The sequence below is a fragment of the Dasypus novemcinctus genome, chromosome 6 (genome assembly GCF_030445035.2).
Source record: "Dasypus novemcinctus isolate mDasNov1 chromosome 6, mDasNov1.1.hap2, whole genome shotgun sequence".
In the NCBI taxonomy this organism is placed as follows: domain Eukaryota; kingdom Metazoa; phylum Chordata; class Mammalia; order Cingulata; family Dasypodidae; genus Dasypus; species Dasypus novemcinctus.
The window spans coordinates 120320066-120335829 of NC_080678.1; the positions used below are offsets into that span (position 1 = coordinate 120320066).

The following is a 15764-nucleotide window of genomic DNA, read 5'->3' on the forward strand; positions in this document are numbered from 1 at the left end:
GGGGGCACCTCTACATGGGGGGCACCCCTGTGCGGGGCAGCACTCCTCGTATGTGGCAGCACTTGCATGGACCGGTTTGCCACCCAGGCCAGGAGTATCAAACACTGGACCTCCTAAATAGTAGGTGGAAACTCTCTGTTGAGCCATATCCGTTTCCATATAACCTTTTAAAACTCTTCATTTCTTTTGAAGATTCCTAAGCTCCATGTGTCAATTACTTGATATGCCCATCTATGCAAATGAGTATTTCCCAGTAAATGATTCATGCTCCCAGGTAAATAAGTTATGCTCCCAGGACACTTATATGTTTATGGAATACAGTTCCAGTTTGAGGCTCACAGTCAGCGGGCATTGGCACCTCAGTGTACCTACTGCTTGGGTAGCTTGTAATGAATAGCTCTGCTCTCTGCACAGCCTGAAAAGCTTGTAATCCATTTAGGCCCTACTGTGAGGCACTGTTGTTTCTTGTTTCCTGTGGACTAAAGAGCCAACTTCTTCCATAATATCTAAAATATTGCCTGGCATGGTGCAGGCTCTAGTAGCCTCCCTTTTCATCAGTTGGGCAAATACCCTCATTTATTTCACTGAGTTTTTCTTGTTGGGACTCAGCTTCCTGTTCTTCAATGGACTTAGATGATTAACCCTTCTGTGAGGCTGCACCTGGTTATAAACTCTCCTTAGAGGAGAAGGTGTCCCGCTGGCCACTCCTCAGTCATTGGAAGAAAGTTAATCATCTAAGTTTAAAATGCTAAATGAAAAAAATATTATCAGCCTAGAATTCTATGCCCTGCAAAATGTATTTCAGAAATAATGGAGAAATGAATTTTTTTTTCTGATAAGGCCTTAGAAAATTCACTGCCAGCAGACCTGCAGTACAAGAAAGGAAATTTGGATTTACACAAAGAAATGAAGAGCACTGGAGATGGTAAGAATGAGAAAAAATATACAAGACACTTTTCTCAGGTTTAGACTCTTTAAAATATAACTCTAAAGCAAAAAGTGTTCATGTATTGTGTGTCTTGCAACACACGGACAAGTGCAATGTATGACAATAGTACCAAAATGGGAGGGAATAGATGAAAGTAAATGGCTGTGATGTTCTTACACTATGCATGAATTATGTAATAGTTATTGGTAGACTGTAATAAGTAAAAGATATATATTGTAAACCCTGCAAAGGTAGCAAATCTAGTGAGCCAATAATAGAGATAGAAATGGAAGCATATTTTGTGTGATCTATGTATCTTTTAAAAAAAAGATAATAAAATGAAAAATGAAAAGAAAAATGGAAGCATAACAAATAAATCAGTTAATTCAAAAGAAGGCAAGAAGAAGGAAAAAAAGGGACAAATAGAAAATAACACCCCCTCTCAATCTGAAGCCGAGTGGGCATCATCATCCCCAAATCCTTAAGATTGAGAAATGAGCAAACATAAGGGGAAATACACAATTGATAACAATGGTGATATATTATTATTGTTGTAATGGAAGAACTTGAAATATTGATATGAAGATAGTGGTTACCAAAGGTTCTGTGGGGAGGAGGAAAGAATAGGTGGAAGATAGAGCATTTTTAGGGTTTTGGAATTGTTCTGCACGATACTGCAATGATACATTTTGCCACATCCTATAAAACTGTACAGTCAAAAGTGTAAACCCTAATGTAAACTATAGACCTTGGTTATTAGCAATGTTTTAATATTTGTTCATTAAGTGCAGCAAAACTACCATAATGATGTAAGCTGTTATTGATAGGGGAAAATGTGGGAGAGGAAGAGGATGGGGTATGTGAGAATCCCCTATACTTTTGATGTAACTTTTTTTTTAAACTATTTTTCTGCCCTGGCCACCCCCCCCCCCCATGTCCCCCATGTGGCTACCTCATCTGTTCTTTCTTTAGGAGGTACGGGGAACTGAACCTGGACTTCCCATGTGGGAGGTGGGTGCTCAACTGCTTGAGCCACACCCACTCCCTGCTCATTTGTTTTGGCTCATTGTCTGCTCATGGTTTGCTCATTGTCTTGCTTGTTGTTGTTTTTTTTTTTTTTTTTTTTTAAAGATTTATTTTTATTTATTTTAATTCCCCTCCCCTCCCCCGGTTGTCTGTTTTCTGTGTCTTTTTGCTGCGTCTTGTTTCTTTGTCCGCTTCTGTTGTCGTCAGCGGCACGGGAAGTGTGGGTGGCGCCATTCCTCGGCAGGCTGCTCCCTCCTTCGCGCTGGGCGGCTCTCCTTATGGGTGCACTCCTTGCGCGTGGGGCTCCCCTACGCGGGGGACACCCCTGTGTGGCACGGCACTCCTTGCGCGCATCAGCACTGCACATGGGCCAGACCCCGCGCATCAGCACTGCACATGGGCCAGCTCCACGCGGGTCAAGGAGGCCCGGGGCTTGAACCGCGGGCCTCCCATGTGGTAGACGGACGCCCTAACCACTGGGCCAAAGTCCGTTTCCTGTTGTTGTTTTTTTAAGATTTATTTATATATTTATTTCTCCCCCCTCCCTCCATTGTCTGCTCTCTGTGTCCATTCGCTGTGTGTTCTTCTGTGTCTGCTTGTATCTCATTAGGCGGCTTTGGGAACCAATGCTGGGACCTTCCAGAGTGAGATAGAGAGGATCATTCTCTTGTGCCACCTCAGCTTCCTGGTCTGCTGCGTCTCTTATTGTCTCTCCTCTGTGTTTCTTTTTGTTGCAGCATCTTGCTACTCCCGCTCTCCGTGTGGTCCAGCGCTCCCATATAGGGCAGCACTCCTGCGTGGAGTAGCAGTACTCCGTGCAGGCCAGCACTCTGCATGGGCTAGCTCGCCACATGGGTCAGCTTGCCTTCACCAGGAGGCCCTGGGCATCGAATCCTGGACCTCCATATGGTAGATGGGAGCCCAACTGCTTGAGCCACATCCACTTCCCTCATTGTTTTTTTCCCCTTCTCTGCTCGTAATTTTTCGCTTGTTGTCTGCTCATTGTTTGTTTGTCTTCTTTAGGAGGTCCCGGGTCTGAATGCAGGACCTCCCATGTGGGAGGCAGGTACTCAATCTCTTGAGCCACATCTGCTTCCCTTTTTTTTTTTTTTTTTTTTTTAAAGATTTATTTATTTATTTAATTTCCCCCCCTCCCCTGGTTGTCTGTTCTTGGTGTCTATTTGCTGCGTCTTGTTTCTTTGTCCGCTTCTGTTGTCGTCAGCGGCACGGGAAGTGTGGGCGGCGCCATTCCTGGGCAGGCTGCTCTTTCTTTTCACGCTGGGCGGCTTTCCTCACGGGCGCACTCCTTGCGCGTGGGGCTCCCCCACGCGGGGGACACCCTTGCGTGGCACGGCACTCCTTGCGCGCATCAGCACTGCGCATGGCCAGCTCCACACGGGTCAAGGAGGCCCGGGGTTTGAACCGTGGACCTCCCATGTGGTAGACGGACGCCCTAACCACAGGGCCAAAGTCCGTTTCCCTGCTTCCCTTATTTTAACATTTTTTTTTACGATTTTATTCCCCCCCCTCCTTCTCTCCTCCTGCCCTCCTGTTTTTGCTGTCTGTGTTGTCTTTTCTCATTCACCAGGATTTGGTCCTGGAGATCTCTGATTGGGAGAGAGGTTCCCTATCAATTTTGCCACCTTGGTTCCTAGTTTCTGCTGTGCTTTACCTTCACTCTCCACTTGTCTCTCTTTCAATGCATCATCATCTTGCTGCTTGACTCACTTGCGCGGGGCACTGACTAACCACGCAGGCACTCGCGTGCACACTTGTGTGGACACTGGCTCACCATGCGGGCACTCACGTGGGCACTGGCTTGTCGTCCGGGCACACTTTCTCTTCCTTTTTTTTTTATCATGGATCGAACCCATGTCCTCCCATATGGTAGGCGGAAGCTCTTATCATTTGAGCCACTTCCTCCTCCTCAATGTAACTTTTAAGCAATCTAAAACTTCTCTATAAATAAATTTTGTTTTGTTTTTGTAATATAAAGTTTATTATATGGAAAAAAGGAAATAACTAGCAAGAGGGTAGATTTAAATTGAGACATCAGTAAAAAAATTAAACATAAATGATCAAAACAGCATATGTCAGGGAAGTGGACTTGTCCCAAGGGATAGGGCATCTGCCTACCACATGTGAGGTCTGCGGTTCAAACCCCAGGCCTCCTTGACCCGTGTGGAGCTGGCCCACGCCCAGTGCTGATGCGCGCAAGGAGTGCTATGCCACACAGGGGTGCCCCCCGCGTAGGGGAGCCCCAAGCGCAAGGAGTGCGCCCCGTAAGGAGAGCCGCCCAGCGCAAAAGAATGTGCAGCCTGCCCAGGAGTGGTGCCGCACACACGGAGAGTTGATGTAACAAGATGACGCAACGAAAAAAAGAAACACAGATTCCCGTGCCGCTAACAACAACAGAAGCGGACAAAAAATAATAATATGCAGCAAATGAACACAGAGAACAGACAACTGGGGGTGGGGTGGGGAAGGGGAGAGAAATAAGTAAAATAAATCTTAAAAAACAAACAAAAAAAAAAACCAGCCTATGTCAGTTAACCATTTTTGACTCAGCTCCAAATCCACCTTTCATTTTCTGCTCTTTAATAGTGGAGGTGACGCCTGTAAACATTTAGCTTTGTTTTACTATGTCAGTAGAGGGCAGTGGAGGGACATCACAGGAAGAAGAGGTTTCTCCTTAGAGTTCTGGGATGCATCTCTCAACGGGGTCCTGCTTAACCAGGGGCCAGAAGCACACGGTGTTTCCCAGTGGGCAGCTCTCCCCAGCACCCCGGAATATGGCTTCTCAATTCATCAACCCCATGGCAGGCTTCCCCGTTGATTCTCCAGGGTGGCTTCCCTGTGTTGGTAACTTTCCCTGGAACTCCAGAGGGTAGCTTCTCACAAGTTTCACTTGGGAGGGAGGGAGAGGAGGAGGGGCATTTCCCTGTGGGCAGCTTTTTCCAGCATCCCAGAGGGTGGCTTCCCAGCACAGTCCCCCGGGCTTGGCACCTCCTGATGGGAAGCGTCTCTTAGCATCTAGGGTGTCACTTCTGTTGGTGGCTGCAAGGAGAGGCCTGCTGCTATGGCACCTCTCCATCATAGAGGGCAACAGCTATCCCCTCACAACTAGGAATGGATCCCAGGGGTGTGTGGGTGGGTGGGTGGTGGGTGGTGTTACTCTTCTACATTTGTCTATTCCTTGGATATTCTGCCTCAATATTATAGGTAGTAGTTGCTCCCTATATCTTCTATTTATGTTTATTAATTTTTTTATTAGAGAAGTTGTGAGTTTATGGAAAAATCATGCATAAAATGTAGGATTTCCATATACTACTATATTATTGACACCTTATGTGGTACACTTATTATAATTGATGGAAGAACATTTTTATAATTGTGCTATTAACTATAGTCCAAGGTTTACATTAGGACTCAATATGTCGTACAGTTTTATGTTTGTTAGTTTTTAAATTTTTATGGTAGTCACATACATACAACATAAGATTTCCCCTTTTGATCACATTCAGTGCTGTTAATTACATTCACAATGTTGTGCTACCATCACCACCATCCATTACCAAAACTTTATAATCAACCCAAATAGAAATTCTGTACAATTTAAGCATTAAACTCCACATTTCCTATCCCTAACCTAGCCCCTGGTAGCCTGTATTCTAGATTCTGACTCTTGAGAGCTTGCTCACTCTATTTCTTATCAGTGAGATCATACAATAGTGTCCCTTTCTGTCTGACTTATTTCACTCAACGTGTCATCAAGGTTCATCCATTTTGTTGCATGAATCAGAACTTCATTCCTTTTTAGTGCTGAATAATATTCCATTGTGTATATATATATATATAACCGTATTTTATCTATCCAAAGTGTACAATAAATGGTATTTTCATCACTTCAGTCATTATTATTTTCATTATTCCAATAATAATAATAAACAAAAATCAGACAAAAAAAAGCTCTGCCCCCTTAATAATTACCTGTCTATGCTTCCCCTGCCATACATAGCTATTTCTGTCTTTATAATTCATTTGTATTTATATTTTGTATAGATGGGATTAAAGGATATGTAGAACCGTTTGTCTAGTTTATTTTAGTATATTTCCTTTTCTTTTATGCTTAATGGAAGATTAGAATTATTAATATACACTACTGTCCATATTTTGCCTTGTTTGTATTTTTGCCTGATATTAACATCTTGTAATATCAATGTACATTTGTTCAGTGCTTTTTTTTTTTTTTTAAAGGCAATACTAGGGATTGAGCCCAAGACCTTGTACATGTGAAGCAGGCACTTAACCGCTGAGCTACAACTACTCTGCCAGTCTTTTTTTTGTTTTTTTAACAAATCAATTTTATTGATACATATTAATAAAGCATAAATCCATCCAAAGTGTATAATCAATGGTATTCGATGTAATCACATATTTGTGAAATCACCACTTCAATCATTCTTACCACTTTCATTATTCCAATAAAAATAGTATGGGAAGCAAATGTGGCTCGACCAGTTGGGCACCCACCTACCACACGGGAGGTCCCAGGTTAGTGTCCTGGTGCCTTCTAAAAGAAGATGAGCAGCTACTGCCCCACCATAACAGGTTAGATTCTGCCCTTGCTGCAGAATTGAGCTAGATGCTGCCCCTGCTACCATGAGCAGATGCCACAAGCCAGCAGATACCACAGCCCACAGGGAGCGGGTGTGGCTCAGGCTGCAGGGCACTCGCCTCATGGGGGAGGTCCTGGGTTCAGTTCCCAGTGTCTCTTGGAGAAGGCTACTCTTGGAGTAGACAGATGAAAGAACCATCTAGGGGAGTGGGGATAAATAAAAAATACAATAAATGAATCTTTAAAAATTATAATAACCAAATAAAACTCATCACTTCTCAATCTCTATGCTTCCCTGCCATATGTAGCTGCTATTCTGTTTCCTTCTCTCTAGTATATTTGTATTTATAATCTGTAAAACAGTCTTATGTAATAGCACCCATATTCATGTTTTTCATGAGGTTTTTCTATCTTATACAGTCCCATGTTACAGATTTTTGCTTTCCATCTAGTAATATACATGACCTTAGACTTTTTAAAAAAGCAGTTTCATTGAGATATATTCATATACCATACAGTCTATCCAAAGTATACAATCAATGGCTTTTAGTATAATCAGTATGTTGTGCATTCATCATCACAAAAATTTTCAGAAGAATTTCATTACTCCAAAAGGAAAAGCTTGGGAAGCGGATTTGGCTTACCTGACAGAGTGTCCACCTACCACATGGGAGGTCCAGGGTTCAAACCTGGGCCTCCTTGACCCATGTGGAGCTGGCCCACGCGCAGTGCTGATGCACGCAAGGAGTGCCCTGCCATGCAGGGGTGTCTCCCACATAGGGAAACCCCAAGTGCAAGGAGTGCACCCCATAAAGAAAGCCACCCCGTGTGAAAAAAGTGCAGCCTGCCCAGGAGTGGTGCGCACACAGGGAGAGCTGACACGGCAAGATGATGCAACAAAAAAGAGATGCAGTATTCCAGTGCCACTGACAAGAATACAAGGGAACACAGAAGAACACACAGCAAATGGACACAGAGCAGACAACTGGTGGAGGGGCGGGGGAAGGGGAGAAAAATAAAAATAAATCTTAAAAAAAAAAAAGAAAAACTCCACACCTCTTAGCAGTCACTTCTTAATCCCTCTATCCTTCCCCAGCCCTACAAAACCACTAATCTAATTCCATCTTTATAAATTAATTTATATTTTCATTTCATAGAAATGGAATCATACAATGTGTAGTACTCTGCATCTGGTTTCTTTTTTTTTTTTTAAAGGCTTAAAATGTATTTTAATAAGTTGATGCTGCATTACTGCTCCATTTCTCAGAAAAACTCCAAATTTCAGGTTTCAGAGACAAATCAAACATGGTACACCAATAAAAAATGCACAGCGTAACTACCTAAGATAGGCAAGGCTAAGAGCTACTGTCAGACCTTTAGCATACAGCAACCCTGTTTCCAAGATTGTACTAAGCCTATCAAGAAAAGCTGTGAACAGCAACATCCTAGACACAAAAGGGCCATTCCTGGGCAGTCCTCACCCAAGAAAAAGATGGATGCAAGTTAACACAAGATATTTTTAAAGATATACTAAAATGAAAATCTATGAGAAAATGTCTTCTTTAGGACATTAAGGGGTAATATATGAGATATAACAGAACAATATGTATGCTGTCTGTGACCTCTATGGACATTTGCCTGAATTCTGACCTGGGAGTGAATGGAGAAATGGGGCTAAGGTCATTGGGTGATGTTTTTTTTGTTTTTTGTTTTGTGGCATATATGGCAGTGTCTCAGGTTGGGGGCCAGGGGGTGGAAGGATTAGAAAGCAAACAGAAAAGGATGGACAAAGAATGGAATGATCAGGATTAATGGGGCTCTAACTGGATCCATTTTTGTCATGGCTCCCCCCAGGCCCCAACATCAGTAACATTTGAGACTTCAGGAATGCACCACACAGAACTGATTTGTTAAGTAATATATACCACACTGAACTGATTTGTTAAATACCACCCTCCCTCCCATGCCCTAGGTCTCCCTAGAGTAGTACAGAAAGGAAAAACCTAACTAGTGGAAGGAAATCCCTAACACTCTTCTCCAGGGTAGAATTCTGGCTAGTCCAAAAAGGGTCCTTCTTTTAAGGGTTTTGAGAAACTAGGACACTGCAACTTTATTAGTATCGGCGACGTTTGTTTGGAGCAAATTCAGCTCCAGGAGCTGCACGGTTGAATGCAGGAGGAGTTCCACCAATTGCCCCAATTCCTTCCATTGTAGCAGCTTGGCCAAAGCGTTCAGTTGTTGGTGGGGTCAATCCCAAGGTTCCATCTGGCATCATGGTAGCTGGTCCTGGAGGGGCTGGGGTACCAGTTGGCACAGGAGCAGGTGGCATGGCGCCTCTGTTGTTTATGCCCATAGCACCTCCCATAGCCATCTGGCCCATCCGTATCTCCTGCTCTCTCGCATCAGGGAAGGTTCCCTTGAATCCTTCCTGCTGTCGCCGCATCATTTCCTCTTGCTGTCGTCGCATCTCTTCTTCACGGCGCCTGCGTTCTTCCTCCTGCCTGAGCTCCAATTGCTTTCGTTTTTGTACCTCTTGGTTGTGCAGCTCTTCCATCCTCCGAAGTTCTTCTTGGCGCCTCATCAAATCCTGCCTCATTAGCATGACCTGGTGCTCATGGCGAGCAGCCTCCATCTCCATCTCCAGCTTCTCACGAGCTTCCTTGATATTGCGGTCCACTTGGTCCTGTTGCTGCTTCTCCATCTCAATGAGTGCCTTCCAGCGCATGGCATACTCATACTCAAAAGAGCCAGGCTGTGCAAATCTGGGTGGCTGCTCTCTCTCCTTGTGAAATTGCTGGTTCTTTATAACCAGCTTCTCTGGAAGTCCCTCTTCATCATCTAATTGGTCCATGGGCTCCACAGTCACAGGTCGAGGAAATGTGGTTAGCAGGAAGGAGCCTTCACTGCATCTGTCCAGAGCTTTCCGAGCAGCTGGCTTCCCTGAGAACTCAACAATGCCTTTTCCTGAGGGCCTTCCTCGATCATCCACAATGACTACAGCCCTCTCCACCTGACCAAACACAGAAAAGGCCTCCTCCAGCAGTTCATTGGACACGTACTGAGGAAGGTTCCTGACTGTAAGAGATGCACTATGGCAGGCAAAGCGCACACGCAGCTGCTTTCCACGGAGTGGCATGTTGTCCAGCTCCACTTTGGCAATCTCCGCTAGGGTTCATGTTTCCAAGCGGATAAAGCCAAAGCCTTTATCCTTATGAATGAAGACCTCGCCTGCTTTCCCATATTTTTCAAATAGTTTCCTCATTTCCTCCTCAGTGATGTCAGGAGGAAGATTGCCCACAAAGAGACGGCTCCGTTGGGTAAAGGTTTTCTCTCCTGGTTTCCTAAAATTCTTCAGGTCGATAGTCAAGCCTTCATTTTGGCTGCTGGCCTGTTGCCCATTTGCAGGTATTGGTGGTGGTGGTGGCTGCTGCTGTTGTTGCTGTGGGTGGTGTTGTGGATGGTGATGCTGATGATGCTTCCTTGGAGTATGGTTTTGCTTCTCCAGGTTAAAGGTTTTATTGCTCTGCATTTCTCCACCCTCTACCGACTGTTCTCTCCTCAGAGTAACGGCGACCTGCATCTGGTTTCTTTCACTTAGCTTTTTTTTTTGCTGATACATTCTTGTATCACCTTTGCTGATACATCTTGTGACATTAACATACATTTGTTCAGTTTCCAAAAAACAATCTTATCTATGCAATATTACCCATATTCATATTTCACTTGAGGTTTTACTATGCTATACAGTCCCATGTTACATTTTTTAGCTTTCCTTCTAGTAATATACATGACCTTAGATTACCCTTTCAACCACTGTCATACCCATATATTAGCAAAATTACGAACACTATGATGTGCTTTCACCATTTCTATTCATTTCCAAACAACTTTTTACCAGTTCTGCACAGAATAAATCTCAGGTTTCCAATCTCTAACCACATTTTATTCTCTGGTGATTTATATTCTAGCTATTAACTCCATGAGTTTGCTCATTATATTTAGTTCATAGTCATGAAATCATATAATATTTGTCCTTTTGTGCCTGGCTTGCTTCTTTCAACATAATGTCCTGCAGGTTCATCCACGCTGACATACGCTTCACAACGTCATGTCTTAGAACTGCATGCTATCCCGTCGTGTGTGTATTTCCTCTTTTTTCCCCTCCTATTCTTACAGAGGTCTTAGGGAGCAGTCTTTACACCTCTACCTGTAAAATTACACCTAAACCAGACATCAAAAGCCCGTTAAGAGAGGAGAGATCATTTGTTCCAGTTAACGCGCTGCTGCGCCCTGTGCCATGGATAGGACAAAAACTTCACTAATGAATCCATTGTCAGGTTTAAAACATTCTAAAGCATTTCACAAATGAGAAATTCAGTAGTAGGGAGATTAAATGTGGAGTTAAGGGGAATTAGGGACACAGCCCCTGGTTCATGACGCCCCAAGGAAAGCGAAGGCGGCCGCCAGGCACCCCGGCCCCGCCAGCCGCTGCCTCCCCCGTCCCAGACGAGGGAGCAGGTGGGGTCCTAGGGCCAGAGAGCTGTGGAAGCACGGAAGGCGCCAGCGCAGACCGCCGAGCTTTCCCCATCACCTCCGCTGCCGGGGAGGGCGGCAGGAGAAGGCGGCGGCTCAACGCGGGGCTGGGGTAGCTGCTGAAAAAGCGGGGCTGTAGCGTGGACCCGGCTCAGGACAGTGGCTCTGCTGCGCCCTGGGTTTGGCCCGGGACCCCCTCTCTCAGCAGGGTGCGCCCCCCCTGGCTGGGGTCAGGTCTAACAAGCCCGGGCACGGGGCGCGGATGCGCAGTCCCATGGCCTGTCCCTGCCCTTGGCTGGGGACTGTGTCCCGCGGGGTCCTACAAGGGGAACGCGCTCAGCATGGAGAACCAAAAGCGCCACTGAAAAGGCGGTGGTGGGTAGTTCAGACTCACCTCACCCGGACTGAGGAAGACGGCCCCCTTCCCCTGACTGGCTGGCCAGCAGATGTCGCCAGATTTCCTCTAGGTTCTTAAAAGAATTTAAGAACAGGCCTGTTGAGTTAGGCCATTTTATTAAGAAAAGGAGAGAAGAGGAGAAGTTCGCAGATTACAGGTTCCCAGGTATCCTCGCAAGCTGGTCCAGAGAGAAGGGAGAGCAGGGCTCCGTTGCGTGTATGTGCCACAGTTTGCTTGTCCTTTCGTCAGTTGATGGGCACCGGGGTTGATTCCATCTTCTGGCAATTGTGCATAGTGTTGCTATGAACCTTGGTGTACAATTTTCTGTTCATGTTACTACTCAGTTCTTCTGGATATAATCCTGGTAGTGGTATTGTGGGGTCACATAGGAGATCTTTATCTAACTTCCTTAGGAACCGCCTAACAAACTTATGTAACCAGGCTATGTCTAGGTTCCTGACTATATTGCAGAAATGAATTTCAAGAGCACGTTGGGTTAGTTAGGCCAGTAATTTATTAAGGTCGGGAGGGAAGAGTAATGGTCCCAGGTAGAGAGGAAAGGGCTGAAAAGTGATAAAGCAGGCTGATTTACAGACTACAATATCCCACTATAGATTATAAATGCCCAGGTTTTACTTGCGTGTTGATCCATGCAGGGGAGCACGGCAAGATCAAGGTGCAGAAGGCAAGAATGAGTTCGAAGGCAAGAGAGTAGCTTTTTAAACAGCTTATTATTCCACCCCTTTGATAATGGCACAGGGGGAGGTCCAGGTGTTTGCTATTTTGATTGATTACCCCACCCATCAGTCCCCCAGGAGGACCCAATAATAAGGTCCCTGGACATATCCGGGGCTTCTCCTGGCTTCCTGAGGAAATCTCATTCCAAAGTGCATTTCTCATCAGCGTCTTCGAGCAGCCATCTTGGGTGGGGGGAATGCATGACACGTGGACTTCTTGCCAGGTTCCAGATCTATCTACTGATTCCTACCTAGCCTGCTTCACTTCCACATGGCTGTCCATTCTGCATTCCCACCAATGTGAATAAGCATTCCTATCTTTCCACATCCTCTCCAACACTTACAATTTTCTGTTTTTTTTTTCAACAGTGGCCATTCTAGTAAATGTGAAATGATATTTCATTGTAGCTTTGATTTACATTTCCATAATATCTAGTGATGTTGAACATTTTTCCATGTGTTTTTTCCACCATTTATATCTCTTCTTTAGAAAAATGTCTGTTCATGTTTCTTGCCCACTGGTTTGAAAGATTTATTTTATTTATTTCTCCCCACTCCCTTGCTGTGTTTCCCTTGCTGAGTCTGTTTGTCTCCTCCTTTAGGAGGCACAAGGATCTGAACCGGGGACCTTGGACATGGGAGGGAGGTGTCTAATCACTTGAGTCATCACCACTCTCTGTTTTGTTGTGTCTTTCATTCTACTTTTTCCTCCCTACATCTCTTGTTGCATCAGCTCACTGTGCCTGCCCATTGCGTTCAGTGTGCTGTCTTCTTTAGGAGGTACAGGGAACCTCTGCTCCCTGTTTTCTTGTGTTTCCTATTATGTTATTTTCTTCTTGTGTCTCTTGTTGTGTAGCTTGCTGCACCTGCCCTTTGCACCAGCTTGCTGTCTTCTTTATGAGGCACCAGGATCCTAATCAGCCACTTTCCATGTGGTAGGTGGGAGCCCAGTCATCTGAGACACATCTGCTTCCCATTTTGCCCGCTTTTCAATTGGGTCGTTTCTTTCTATTGTTGAGTTGTAGCATCTCTTTATATATCATAAATATTAGACAGCATGCTAATAAATTGAAGGGGAAAAGACATATGATCATTTCAATCAACACAGAAAAGGCATTCAACAAAATCCAGCATCCTTTACTGATAAAAACACTTCAAAAGATAAGAATAGAAGGAAAGTTCCTCAACATGACAAAAGGCATATGTGAAAAACCCACAGCCAAATCACACTCAATGGGGAAATGTTGAAAGCTTTCCCTCAATGATTGGGAAAAAGTCAAGGATTTGTTTAGGTCTTCCATGATTTCTTTTCTTTTCTTTTCTTTTCTTTTCTTTTCTTTTCTTTTCTTTTCTTTTCTTTTCTTTTCTTTTCTTTTTTTTCTTTTCTTTTCTTTTCTTTTCTTTTCTTTTCTTTTCTTTTCTTTTCTTTAAGGAACAACAATAATCCTCCAAGTGCAGATGATTTCTTTTAGCATTGTTTTGTAGTTTTCTTATGTTGAATCAACATTGCATACCAGGAATAAATCCTACTTGGTCATGATGTATAAGTCTTTTGATATGCTGTTGGATTCTATTTGCAAATATTTTGTTGAGAATTTTTGCATCTATGTTCATTAGAGAGATTGTTCTGTAATTTTCTTTTCTTGTAGTGTCTTTATCTGGCTTTGGTATTAGGATTACGTTGGCTTCATAAAATGCTTTGGGTAATTTTCCCTCCTTTTCAATTTTTTGGAAGAGTTTAAACAGGATTAGTATAATGCTTTTTGAAATGCTTGGTAGAATTCACCTGTGAGGCCATCTGGTCCTGGGCTTTTCTTTGCTGGGAGATTTTTCTTTTTTAAAAAGATTTATTTTTTATTTCTCTCCCTTTCACCCCACCCCGTTGTCTGTTCTCCATGTCCATTCACTGTGTGTTCTTCTTTGTCCACTTGCATTGTTATCAGCAGCACCAGGAATCTGTGTCTCTTTTTGTTGTGTCATCTTGCTGCATCAGCTCTCTGTGTGCGGCGTCACTCCTGGGCAGGTTGCACTTTTTTCATGTGGGGTGGCTCTCCTTGAGGGGCACACTTCTTATGTGTGGGGCTCCCCTATTTGTGGGACACATCTGTGTGGCAAGACACTCCTTGCGCACATCAGCACTGCACGTGGGCCAGCTTACCACATGGGCCAGGAGGCCCTGGGTTTGAACCCTGGACCTCCTATGTGGTAGGTGGATGTTCTATCAGTTGAACAAAATCCGCTTCCCTGCTGGGAGATTTTGATGATGGATTCAATCTCTTTAAATGTGATTGGTTTGTTAAGTTCTTGTATTTCTTATAGTGTCACAGGTTGTTTTGCATTTCTAGAATTTGTCCATTTCATCCAGGTTTTCAGTTTGTCGGCATATGATTTCTCAAAGTATCTTCTTATGATCTTTTTTATTTCTATGGGTTCAGTCCTAACTTACCCTCTTTCATTTCTGATTGTATTTATTTGCATATTCTCTTTTTTTCTTTGTTAGTCTAGCTAGGTGTTTGTCAACTTTATTCATCTTAAAGAAGCAGCTTTTGGTTTTGTTGATTTTCTCTTTTTCTCAAATTCATTTATTTCTGCTCTAATCTTTATTATTTCTTTCCTTCTGCTTGCTTTGGGCTTCTTTATTATGAACTCCCTAGTTTCTGTTTGTTTGTGAATATTTTATATTCATCTTCATATTTGAAGGACAATTTTTCTGGATAAAGAATTCTTGGTTGTCAGTTTTTCTCTTTCAGTATCGTAATTGTATCATACCACCGTCTTCTCACCTCCATAGTTTCTGATGAGAAATCTGCACTAAGTTTTACTGAGCCTTCTTTATATGTGATGGTTTGCTTCTCCCTTGCTGCTCTCAGAATTTTCTCTTTATCTTTGACATTTGACATTCTGAGTAGTATGTGTTTTGGACTAGGTCCATTTGGATTTATTCTGATTGGGGTACAGTGTACTTGGACATGTAAGTTCATTTCTTTCATGAGAGTTTGGAAATTTTCAGCTATTATTTCCTCCTTTCCTCTTTCTCCCCCTTTTTCCTTCTCTTCTCTTTCAGGGACTCCCATGACACATATGTTGCTGTGTTTCATGTTGCTATTCAACCCCCTGAGCCCCTTCCCAATATTTTCTATTTTTTTTCTCTCTCTATTCTTTTTTTTTTTTTTTTAAAGATTTATTTATTTATTTAATTTCCCCCCCTCCCCTGGTTGTCTGTTCTTGGTGTCTATTTGCTGTGTCTTGTTTCTTTGTCCGCTTCTGTTGTCATCAGCGGCACGGGAAGTGTGGGCGGCGCCATTCCTGGGCAGGCTGCTCTTTTCACGCTGGGCGGGTTTCCTCATGGGCGCACTCCTTGCGCGTGGGCGGGGGACACCCCTGCGTGGCACGGCACTCCTTGCGTGCATCAGCGCTGCGCATGGCCAGCTCCACGCGGGTCAAGGAGGCCCGGGGTTTGAACCGCGGACCTCCCATGTGGTAGACGGATGCCCTAACCACTGGGCCAAAGTCCGTTTCCCTCTC

At 44.0% G+C, this 15764-nt stretch overlaps 1 protein-coding gene and 1 long non-coding RNA gene across 2 annotated transcripts in view; one reads left to right on the plus strand and one right to left on the minus strand.

The window, feature by feature from the left end:
• LOC111762178 (uncharacterized) overlaps positions 1-6362 on the plus strand; it is a 42462-nt gene extending 36100 nt beyond the window's left edge. The window contains exons 4-5 of the long non-coding RNA XR_011649119.1: positions 841-925; positions 6212-6362. This is a non-coding gene — a long non-coding RNA (uncharacterized lncRNA). The remainder of the gene's footprint in view (positions 1-840; positions 926-6211) is intronic.
• A 1404-nt stretch (positions 6363-7766) lies between these two features.
• Positions 7767-10140, minus strand: LOC101433157 (non-POU domain-containing octamer-binding protein). The gene has a single exon (XM_012519315.4). The coding sequence runs from the start codon at positions 9706-9708 to the stop codon at positions 8686-8688; it is 1023 nt and encodes a 340-aa protein (XP_012374769.4). The 5' UTR covers positions 9709-10140; the 3' UTR covers positions 7767-8685.
• Between the last annotated feature and the right edge of the window lie 5624 nt (positions 10141-15764).